Source organism: Lingula anatina, chromosome 3 (genome assembly GCF_051362555.1).
Source record: "Lingula anatina isolate TDL-2025a chromosome 3, LinAna3.0, whole genome shotgun sequence".
Classification (NCBI taxonomy): Eukaryota; Metazoa; Brachiopoda; class Lingulata; order Lingulida; family Lingulidae; genus Lingula; species Lingula anatina.
This window is the reverse complement of record NC_141769.1, coordinates 33,226,016-33,238,110: the sequence shown is the minus strand read 5'-3', so window position 1 is coordinate 33,238,110 and position 12,095 is coordinate 33,226,016. Positions and strand designations below refer to the sequence as shown.

The 12,095-nt window shown below is 39.7% G+C and overlaps 2 protein-coding genes across 3 annotated transcripts in view; both read right to left on the bottom strand.

Annotated features, from left to right (window-relative positions):
• Nucleotides 1-2,875: 2,875 nt before the first annotated feature.
• Nucleotides 2,876-6,000, bottom strand: LOC106167751 (FMRFamide receptor-like). The gene has a single exon (XM_087009977.1). The coding sequence runs from the start codon at nt 5,491-5,493 to the stop codon at nt 4,279-4,281; it is 1,215 nt and encodes a 404-aa protein (XP_086866103.1). The 5' UTR covers nt 5,494-6,000; the 3' UTR covers nt 2,876-4,278.
• Nucleotides 6,001-6,214: 214 nt separating this feature from the next.
• Nucleotides 6,215-12,095, bottom strand: part of LOC106167761 (uncharacterized) — a 78,534-nt gene continuing 72,653 nt past the window's right edge. For both annotated transcript variants that reach the window (XR_015333334.1, XR_001238959.3), the window contains exons 2-3: nt 7,071-7,156; nt 6,215-6,454 (exon numbers count right to left, since the gene is read on the bottom strand). The gene's annotated coding sequence lies outside the window, so the exon portion shown is untranslated. The remainder of the gene's footprint in view (nt 6,455-7,070; nt 7,157-12,095) is intronic.

The window sequence follows — 12,095 nt, the reverse complement described above, 5'->3', positions numbered from 1 at the left end:
CTTTTCGGTAAGTTAAGTAATACAGCGCGAAGAGAGCTTCAGCTTGCACTTCATGTGGTCAAGACAACTTTAAGAGACACTATTTTTTACTGATTGCCAGCAAATCGATATCTTTGCAGATAATTATTACCGCCAAGTGTTTGTTCGATCAGATTGCTCTTCCATAAAAGATTGAAGGCCATAAAGAGTTTTAACAAACAGACTTCTTTGTGATAGTTCGATGTAAGAATTCAATACATTATTACTTTGTAAAGAGAGAGAGAGAGAGAGACATGGCGCCCACATCCGAAAAATGGTAAATTGTTGAAATGGCGAAGCTTTGTCTAATGTATTGGTTGGATAAAATTTGTTAAGATGACAACGGATACTGAGACGGGGGATAGGGCGGGAAAGTTTCCTCTTGTGGGAAGAAATGGTGGCATGTTTCAGACATTTCAGCCGCTGAATATAAAACAATAAGACCCCACTCCCTTAAGCTGAGGCTGCTAAACGATTGTTAATTACCCCCGAACAGCTTCAGTAGGCGTGCCAAACATCAGAGCAGCTTAATCTGAAAGCAATTTAGCGAGAAACCCCTTGGAGATGGATCGATCCTGTTAGATCGATCCAGATATGGGAATGGGGTCTAATTCAGTCAAGATTTGAACACTTTTGTCAACTGATGCGGGTTGGCAATTCAACTTGCCTCTTGGATCAACAACTATTATTCCCGTATTAATGATTATATCGCCTCAGTTGAACTCTCTGCTTTAATCATTTCTAATTACGTAAATAATTAAATTTATCCACGAGAGTTGGAGACAATGTACTTTCCTCCCCTGTGAATGTATCAAGATGGTTTTGTAGTGCCTGGTAAAGCAATTTAAGATCTAATGAGCAAATTAGTGGCAATCACACAGCCCCCGGGTCCGGGAAACGCATGTAAAGTTGAAGTTAATTGTGTCTAAGAGTGTCCTCTTTCGTCTTTATTCTAGGGTGGAAAAGGGAAAGGAAGATTAGACATTAATTGTTTTTGAAAAAGGTGGACTACACCCATTATCTGGTCGGCCGGTGTGACAGGAATTCTTTAATTGTCAAATATAAGCACATTTGCAGTGGCTGGTGACCAAACTAGAGTCGGAGTCTGAAAGTAATGATAGATATTCCATATAGGAAATCAAGTATGAATTCGGAGCCCTGCAACACATAAATTTTACATATGCCACATTACACAACAGAGATGATATCAGGCATTCAATTGTAAAATATATTGTTATTCCTCTTTTTTTCCCCTGAAACCATATACCATGTACCTTTCCTGAAACCATCTACGTAGATAGAGCAAACTCCGGCGGGAATCTCGCTGAATGCAATCAGATTAACACCTTAACTCGTCTCCTCCTGGCGTTGAGTAGAGTGCAGAAAAGCTGGTGATTATATGATTACCTTGAAAGGAGGAGAAGGCATGTCATTCAGTTAAGCTGACTGCATTCAACAAGAGTCTCTGCGGAGTTGGAACGATTTACATATAGAGAAAGTTTCATTGGGAATGGGACCTAACAAGCTGCTGGTTGCCAGTGGCAACACAGCCGGAGGGGCATATATATAAGTTTATACTTGAGCGGTTTTTAAGATGGTAAAATGAGAATGTTTACAGCAATAATAACTACGCCTCAGTAGAACATGAGAACCAAGGAAACGGTTAATTACAAAGAGAAAGGCAGGTGCGCAATTAGGAGGATATTACAGGGACGCAGAAAGCAATCATATGAAAAATAGAAACTATCCTTAGAAAAATACTGGCAAGTTCTGTTTCCTAAACGGATAGTTTGCCAGCAAACATTTCGTCTGCTAAGTTAATCAGGGTAAGGGGGGTCCAATGTATATCCCCCCCCTCCCCCCCCCCCCCCCCCCCGTATTCTAAACATATACAGTATTTATTCAATTGATGTATTTTCATTTGTCATTTGTCTTTTGGGTCCAGGCTAATTACGGATGACTTTTCATCCCTTGTAAAATATGGCATTTTTCTGTGCTTACAGATTTTTTGTTCTTTTAAGAGGATTGATTCGTGCGCATCATATTGTAAACCTAGGGTCAAACATAAATTACTTGAGACATTGCCATTAATTAAGGAAAAAGCTCTGGGTGTTTTGTGCGAAACGTTTGCCAATTCAAAATGAAAATAAATGAACTTGATACCAGATGATAAGCTGTGATTGTAATTAGATCGTTCCATAGATCATTCGTCATGAAAATCCTTTCAGAACAAACGTAAGAGTGTCTTCGAACTAAAATGATGATTGATACGCGTAGCGTATAAAGGAAATCGACAGTATATTGAAAATGCCTCGCACTCTTGCAAAACGTTTTTATCAGCGATGCGATGCAAAATACTTCCAATGCTACTCTCAAGTACCTTAGAAAATTCAACAAGGGCATTTCAATAGGAAACCTATATAACGTGCTATTAGCGAAGTAAGGCCAGTGCTACAGCAGGTTTTTTATGCATGCTCAATACTAGACCTTTCTCCCTTTTTTGTGCTGTTAATATTGCTTTTTGTTTGTTTTTTAAATTGCAAAGGACAAAAATGGGTTTAAATGGATCGATCCATCCATCAACCAATAAATAAATAAACAGAAAAAACAAAGTTACAATAAAAATATCTAACGACGGAAACGGTACAAATATAAATCAAACATAGCGTTCAACCGATATGGTACATTTTATTGATTTTGGCAAGGAAATAGTACAAGTTAGTTCCTCTGCTGTCTAGGGTTTGAGATTTTAGCAGTATTTTCATTAATCCATCGCAGAAAAAGTATTTCAGAGGTGCTACATACATTGGCAATCAATGGCCTTATAATTTTATTTTTAGGGTTTGTAGAGAGAGAGAGAGAGAGAGAGAGAGAGAGAGAGAGACAGAGCTCATTTCAACCTCTTGAATGAATAAGTTTTAAAGTTCGCGCTACAGGAAAATTAACACAAAATGATGGCTACGGATATTTCAGACACACGAAACAGATGGCGTTCAGTTTTCTGGCATCGCACGTCATTCTTACCTACTTGGCGATTGTAATACATAATACAGTAATATAAGGATAAAATCATAAAACGTATCCCCATTTAATAGTAATGACAACGAAAAACGTACATTTAAAGTAAAAAACATGTACTTCAAGCATTACCCATAAAAGTTCTCTTGTATCCATTTATGGCAGACGTAGGTAAAAAATTGAGCGAGAAACAAACTTTCGTCAGTACGACTAAGTTTTTCAACTTACAGAGCTGTGACTAATTTTATAAATTAAGTTAGTAAAGGCATTTATCCACATAATGGTCACTATGGTCGCATTCAGAACAGTGGACTAACTTGTCCGAGGGTCCAATATGGCCGACCCACTTGAATTCTTTCCCACGGGATATCTATTAAGTGCCTATTAGCGGATTAGACGGCAAGCTTTGTAGTTGGTCGCCATATTTGACCCTCGGACTAGTTGGTTCCTTATTCTAAATGGGGCCAATGAGGCATATGCATGTTAATCAATATGGCCAACTACTTTGCTGATCCCAGTGGGATAACATTGTACTTTTAACGGATTACACTAAGGACAACTGATGGCATTTTTGCCTGTCTTAAGTAGAAGAAGATACATGTAAAACTACCTTTAAGAGCAAAGCATTGCACGTTTTACATGTACTTGCTTTAAATGGTGAATTTGGTGACTTTTCTCATAGGTATTAATTTTTGTTTTTCAATAACAACCTATCATCATTAAGTCACTAGAAATACAAAAATGATGGTATGTTTGAAACAGAAAGTGACAGGAAACGAAGCTAATTTCGATGCATCTCTCATACAATCAATATTTTGTCTCTGACGAGAAAAATCGCCCATGGTACGTGTATATCATACATTATGTTTGCATGATATACGTGTAAATGGAAGATTTCCCGGTGGTGACTGTGTCTGTAGCACATATTATCTATTCTTGGTAATAGTTTTGTCTTTTGGAGACAACAGCGTAACATGCCCGGTAAAGGGTTTGGTACATGTAGTAAGTGGCATATAACATTCTTAGTCAGGCTAACTTAACAAGTTAGCCATTTTAAGTCTGCTGTGAGTTATCATTCTCACTCATTCCGACTATGGCAAGCACGACTAAAGTTCCCAAGTCAATCTTGTTTGCAAAACTGACTTTTACAGTGTGCGAGTTATAACTTTTCTTATGAACAAAGTTGTTATTTTTGCTCTTAATGTTACCGTAAAAATAAACAAAAAAGATAGAACCTGGTCCTTAAACCTTTGTTATGTCATTCTCATCAATAAAACATATATCAGTACACGCACAGTTGGAGTGACTTTTGGCTCGGTTACATAAAGGCATGGCTACTCCATGGTCGCACTTCTGTGCCAACATTTCCCTGGTCCAATACTCGGAGCTGTAGTTGTTCCTGTTAGCGTCTGGCTCCTCGTCCGCTGATCTCCCACAAGTCAATAACTTGGCCAACGAGCGTCTGAATCCGCGACAGAAAATATAACAAACCGCAAAATTCACCGAAGAATTCAGGACGACCATCACGTTCGAAAAGGGCACATAATATTGTCTAAACACCATCATATTGGCGTCAAGATGGTCCTCCGCGGCGTCCAATACTTGTGTCACCAAAGACGGCGGTTGGCAGATTGTAAAAACTGTTACAATGACGACGGATAACTTTGTCATTGTTTTATCTTCTCTTTGAATATTTTGACATTTAAGACTCCGTCGCTTTGCCCCTCGCCGTAGCTCCATTATCAGACGCGTGTTCACATAGGACAGGATCGCCAAAGGAATTATTATATCGATCAAAGTGTATGCCACCACAAAATATCCGAAGCGATATCCCGGGTACTTTAGAATAAGTTTTCTGTACCCTGTCTCCGTGGAGTTGGTGCACGCGTTAAAGTAGACCACTGAGCGTTTCTCAAATAAGCGTGGAATGTTGAAGAAAACGGAAAATATGACAACAGCACCAATACTTATCTTGATTGAGCTGAGGCGCCTGAATTTCCTGGCTTTGAAAGGCTGACATATTGCGATGAACCTGTCCATGGCGACCAGGACGATGGACCAGATGGAGGCAGTCTGGGCGGCCATTCCTATGGGCCAAGCCCAGTCGGCTATTCTCGGTTCTTCTTTCGAGGGCCACTCCAACACCCGTAAATAGGGGTACACGGCCGGGAGCACCATTAGCGCTATCGTCATAAGCAGAAGCACGTTGTCTGCTATGGCTAGTGGACGCAAGAGGTAGAATGTCAAGGACCGGGCTTTGTACTTGAAGAAAACGATGAGCGACAGAAAGTTGCCTACGAGCCCGAAGACGCACAGAAATCCTGTGACGCACACGTGCATGATGAAGCTATAGAAGTGGGCCTGGGGTCCCCCCGGGGTGTTACCAACACCCTTGAAGTCACTCACGACGCTACAGTTTTCCTCTATGTCGCTCCAGCGGTGTATGCTGCGTTCCATTCTTATATAATAGGAGTTCAATTCCTACTCAGGAGTATCGCGTTAAAGAAGAACATGGCACTGGGGCAGTGATGACTGTGGTGAGAATCACTCTCTGCAGGTTTATATAGACTGCAGCAATAACCGTCATCGTCATCCGCAGGGCACTTTTCCTAGAGATGGGCTCGGTCACAAGCAAAATCCAAATGTAAGTCTTCGTGTTCCGATGAAGCGAGGGTCACCACAGCGTTTCGGAGCAGGTAATCTGTAAACTCTTGTGAATAATTGTGAGAATTGAAAAGCAGTAAGTTTACCGGTGTATATTTAGCTCGCGAACATGGAGTTAGGTAACGACTACCGCTTGATTACATTAATCCGTCGTGTTTCGTGGGGTTTCAGATGCCAGGTTTGTAACAACTTTACTGAAGTAAAAGGCAGCCTGGCTACTGCTTATCCAATCACGGTTTTCCACGAACTGCAAATGCCGTCTTGGTTAAAACCCAAGGTTAAAGCTTGCATAACAGTTTGGCGTCTGTAAAGAAACGAAAATAAAAAATGCTATTTTACTGCAGTTGCTGAATAAATATCTAATGAGTGAATTTTCCTTCTTACTTAACGCTTTGTGTAAATCCCCTAACATCAAATCACAAAAATAAAAATGCAGTTTTTCGTCTTTGCATCTTAATTGAGTTATTGTCCATTGTTAGCGATCACCTATATTTCTTACCTTCTAGACCGCCTCTAGACCGCGCTGCAGCCAGTTCGTACATATCTAAGTGTCCTAGTTCATCTGAACAATCTACGATCTATACCGATGTGTGAAGGCTAAAGATATTTATAATCAGCGTCGATCAGCTCTGGCATTCAGATGGACGGGAATGTTACTTCTGCATTAATGCCAGCGCAAGATTACTGAATAACCAGCGTTCTTTGCTTCAGTTCCGGATGCTGTTTTTAAAAATATCCACGAGTGGGCAGTAGCCTGTTTATGTAAAAACGAAAAAAGGGGGAAATAATGATTAAGTCATAACGTACGGAAATTAATTGGGATCACAGGTAACCCTTAGTATCGACGCCGTATGATCGCGCCGTGACTAAGTGAATCTAAGTGCACTTTTCAATTAAGAATTCTATGCACGTATCTGCTTCTGTCGTTTTAAGTACGGGTTCTATAGGGGGACCAAACTTGATTAAACTCTGTTTATATAGCCTTTAATTTATGTTCAGTGGAGGGTTACCTGGATCGAAACAAGCGGAAGGCAAGGCCAACTCATCGATCCATTTCAAAGTGAGTTAATCCTAAGCATTTAGTTAAAAAGAAACAAATGAGAGAAACAGATCAAAAGAGATGTGAGTGAACCGCGAGACTGATGTAATGAAATACGAGGAGAACGATTAAAAATCAAGACATAGAAATATGGAAAGATGAAAAGAGAACATGAAATAAAGAGTTTTATAAACCGAGCACGTCGTAGGTGAGTTGTCGATTTCACAGTGATAACAACGTCCATTTATCTGTCATCCTAAAGCACGTAGATCTAACGCAATAAACTGTCTCTACAGGACGCTAATCACATTGCAATGAGCACTTGACTTACCTTCAAACACGATGGGGAAAATTGTCAGTGTGGTATCAAGGCTAGACTCCAAACCACATACATTGGTCCACTCAGTGCATGACGTTCTGGAATTTCAAGAGGAGGATTTAAAAAAAAGGCATGCATTACATAAAAACACTGTTGTACACTTTTCTTTCCTTGCGTGATTATCTAGCAAAGGACCAACAAGCAAAAGAAGCTGTGGGTACAGCTGCTTCCAATACGAGCTCCATGGTTCTGATTACACTGCCTGTATCAAGGTGAATCAACGCAACTGCAACGTGTTCGGTAATTCGATTTATTTTACTGAAATCAATGAAAGGAAACGCGTCACTGCGCCCGTCTCCCCCGACGCATTCGGTACCTTATTCCTACATGTAATACATCCATTGCCTATTGCAAGCTAGCGGTTCTTGGATATGGTACACCATACAATATAATATAATTATTTGGCTGGAATACCATATTGAGAATAAATGAATCTGGACACCGCGGGTCAAGTGCACTTGTCGCGCTCTTATCATTGGACAATAATTCTTATTGTTTCGTTTGATAAAACGTGCGAATTTTCATTACAGTTCACGCGTTAGTGCAAGGTTGTTACACTGTTCCTTCAAAGTCATGGACCGGTATATTCGGTAATAAATTAGCATAGAAAGTCATCAGATGAAATAGACATTTTCATACCTGATGAACTCCAGTGACTTGTAGTCAATAATGGTGTTAATGTGCAGTTTAGCCACAGAGCGTTAGAGGAAATAACGGCAAAACTGTCACCAAACGGAGAACGTATTTTTGCACTATTCACAGCAATTATTTCGCCAGAAGTCGACATTTGTTAGACTTATTTCTTGTAAAAAGAACTTGACAGTTTGGTACCAAGGTTACTTATATCAGTATCACTGAAACATCTGTCAAAGTGAAAAGTGTTTTTATATAGATTCTATATATACATAGAGTAAAATGTGATTGTCCCTTTCCAACTTAATTCTGTATACTTATACTTATGCCTATGACTTTTATTTTAAACCTTTGAACTATACATGAACATGTATTACCAGTTATTTATAGAGTAATCGCCCTTCCTATCACGGCTAAAATCAGACTTGATGGATAGAATTAGATTTAGAGCAATTTGGAGTTGTGTTTTCTCCTGGGGATTTAAATAACCAACCTCCTAAAGATCAGGTAATCAATTTCTGGCTGTCTGGTGCAGTTTTGTTTGCATTTTGTGTCGAGTTCAGGAAGGTTACGCTATGTTTAATTTAGAAATAGAGTTGCCTAGTGGCGTAACAGGGAAGTCTTACATGGATTATGTTCAAGGAAGTATTTTTTTTATGTCATTCGCTGATAAAATTAACCAAAACTCTGTTAGCGTGTTTTCGTTTCTCGAGGTGTAAATTTTTTACTGACTTTAAATCAATTTTCAGGTCTGTGGGCGTCGGAACCATCTGTTGTCTTGGTTTTTGAAGGCGTGTCAACTAAGGAGATAGAAAAGTTCGCCCCCCCCCCCCCCCCCAAAAAAAGAGCCTCTATGAAAATTGCTGAGTACAGGCTTTTTAAACTTTTCTTTAAACCCGGTGTAACAGGAATAGTAGTCCGCTAGGAACCGCAGTCCGTTCCGCATTACATGCCACGGGTGACATTCGTCCCATTTACTAACCCCAATACTCCAACTAACCCTACAACCTGTACTGATCATATGGGACCCCGGCCTTCCATCCCTAAGACTACCATTCCTGTCACAACGGTCCTGTAAAAGGTTGAGTTACACCTTGTTTTATGCTTAATCCGACTTAACGTGATCGGAGAAAAGCATGTGTACTGGCTGATTAAACCCCTTTTAACATCGTGCAGTTTTCTGTTTAGCACCGTTTTAGTAACTGACCACAGGAAATGCAAATATAAAGGTAGTTAAATGTCAGTGGTGACGATTTTCAATTTCAGTGATCTGAATTGATTATACATGGTCAGTGAAATTGCGTCAAAGATCACCAAAGGTCGAAGTGGTCGGGAACAAATGCATTCGATGAAATGTTATCTCCGTAATTTCCCCTTTTTTCGACTGCTTCTAAAATTGATTTATATTCCCAGCTGTGACCATTTTTGTTAACGTTATTACCTGTTTGCCTACATCCGGGATTAACTTGTAGGAGACTGATCCGAGTAACGTACACCGCTACTTGCGAAAACTCTTTATCCGTATATACCCGCACATAATAGCCCCTATGTTACTCCCAGATAACTAAGTGTATAGAAACCAAATTATTCATCAAAGACAGGAAAAATATCGTATTATTAAGGAAATGAGAACTGTTTCCACATTGTCCGTGAATCTTTAGTGGCCGCATCCATCCAGTTGCTTCTTAAATAGAACATCTAAATATAGGAGAAGAGAGACTAATGCCCTGTAACATACGTTAATCGTTGGTTTCAGTTTCTCACAAATAAATAAATAAATAAATAAATAAATAAATAAATAAATAAATGAAAATCAAGTTAAATATCACGGGTAGCAGAAGCAAAGGTTTTAGACCTGTAGAGCCTCTAAAATTCTGCCCTTAAATTTTAAATTTTAATGTACAGAAAAATAGCAAGAAAATAATGTCTCGATTTTTTAGATTATCCTATTCCATGTAACCCTGTCGGGTTTATCTGCAATGATTCGACGAAAGTGCTCGCTCAATATGCAGCTTTAAAACAGTTGAGAAAGGTTAGGTGCGTCGATTGTTAATGTGACGACTTGTACGCTCAATTTGCCTTAATGAGAAATGTTCTAAATGTTCTGAATGCCCAAGAAATTACCCCAGGGAATTATCTTCTTCCCAACGCCTTGCTTACTGCGGACAAATGTCGACTCGATCTTGTTAATCAACGCGCTAACCGGGTTTGTCACAACTCTCAAATTAAAGTCAATGCACGCAGGAAAATGAAAAAAACAAAGGGTTACCGGTGCTTTAAACCCTGGTAATCATTTTCAGTGCAGACCAAGATAGTTTTTTTTTTCTGTGATTAGGTCAATTATTTCAAATAAGCAACATCTTTAGCAATAAATGTTTTGTACCGTATGTAGAAAACAACATGCCTGGTTAAAAAATTACGTTGGGGTTTGGCCGAACTGAAAGAAATACTCAAAATCTAATCCAAAACATAATAGCTAGCAGTTCTACAAGGCAGTAGCCTAGTCAGCGAGATCAGTTGTGTGAAATGAGTTGTGAGACGATAATTAAAGGCAGGGATAATACGGAATTGTAAATTTAGGCCGCATTCAGAACACTGGACTAACTAGTCTGAGGGTCAAATATGGCGACCCATAATTAACCTTGTCGGCGAATAGACACTGAATTGATTCCCCGCGGGGATGTATTCGAGCGGGTCGGCCATATTTGACCCTCGTACTAGTTAGTCCACTGCCCTGAATGCGACCTTAGCTTATCCAATGATTCTTTGTATATGCGCACGCGGCAAGGCACGCTGCGGACGGTGCAAATATTGATTTGTTACTGTGCCCTAAAACTAGACACAATCTGAATCTGAAACCAGTAGAATTTCTTTTCTAGGAAGAATGTGGTATTTCGTGCATAGTTCTTGTCGCACTATGGTGCAAATGGGAAGCGTTGATTTCCGACGCGGAAAAAAATGCAAACTGTGGCTTGTTTGTGTGGGACTATTAAACAACTTACGGAACGTCACTTGTTCGTAATTAGAATCACCATGCCTTTTAATTTGTTGACGACTCCAATAAATATGGGACCTATAATGTCGGTATAAAACCAATCTATTCTAAAAAAATGAGGTCCTTTATCTTACACCTTTCTTTCTTGCGTGATATAACAGCTTACAGATATATCAGGGGTCGAGATCACAACAGAACATTAATCCGAGAATTGTTTTTTTTAACTCATAGAACATAAACATGGTTTACCTCTGCCTAAGATTAAAAAATGCACAGTAATCCTATTAAATGAGACAAGTGGGCTTCAGCTTGAGGCAATTTTTTAAATATTATTTAATAAAAGTAGGAACAATACTCCATCTAGACGACTACTGATTTAGACTGATTTCGTCTACATGTTTAGACAAAATTTTGGGTTAAAATACTTTTTGTGAAACACGCCTTAGTTCTCCGGGAAGCGGCGTCAGACTCGGTTTTTTACCTTGTAAGGGACGCGGTGGCGCCCCTTAGCATGTCCCACGCCCCTAGGATGTCGCGGCGCCCGCGCCTAGACTATAGGATGTCGCGGCGCCCGCGCCTAGTAAGATTTATTATAAAGTATTATTATAATGAGACATTAAGGTACATATAAATAGAACAGGTGGTGGGTAGAGAGAACAAGTTAGGTAGTGGGAATAAAGCTGTTTGGAAATCCACGACTCTTGTTGCTCACTTCTTCTCGATCTGTGAACCTAAAATCGAACCTTACAACCTCTTGGAAACCTGTCTTTATGTGAGGCGAACAGATCACCGCTGGGACTCTTTTATTCAAAAATTTACTAAATGCTATCGTCATCGTCCTTATTGATCGCCATCCTATCGTAGTTCAGATTTAAACATTCGGACTTTATCTTCACTCCGCTCAATCCAGGTAAATGATATCAGTGGCGGATAAAGGGGGGGGGGGGTCAGGGGGGTCCTGAACCCCCCATCGTTTTCTGAAAAATATATCACCCCAATATTCCCCTCTTGAAATTAGAATTTTGACTAGCTGAATCATAAGTGAATCATAGTTCTAAAACGTACCAAAGGCCCCGAACCTCGAGCTAAGGGGGCATGGTCGGCTCCGCATCCGAGGCTTGTCGTTCCGGAACCTCCTTTCAAATAATCCTGGATCCTAAACCGTTTTCACTCCGTGTAAAACATCTATCATCAGGATTACTAAATTCTATTCATAAAATAGGAGAAATGCAACTTGAGATGCAAATACAGGGTGCTAAAACTATGGAAATATCTGCACCAAATGAAATGTCATTTTACATAACCCTAGCCTTCAGAATTATCTTTTATTTCTCGAGGGAAAGTTATTG

Coding starts and splice junctions, on each gene's coding strand:
- LOC106167751 (XM_087009977.1), bottom strand. CDS start 5,493: ATGGAACGCAGCATACACCGCTGGAGCGACATAGAGGAAAACTGTAGC.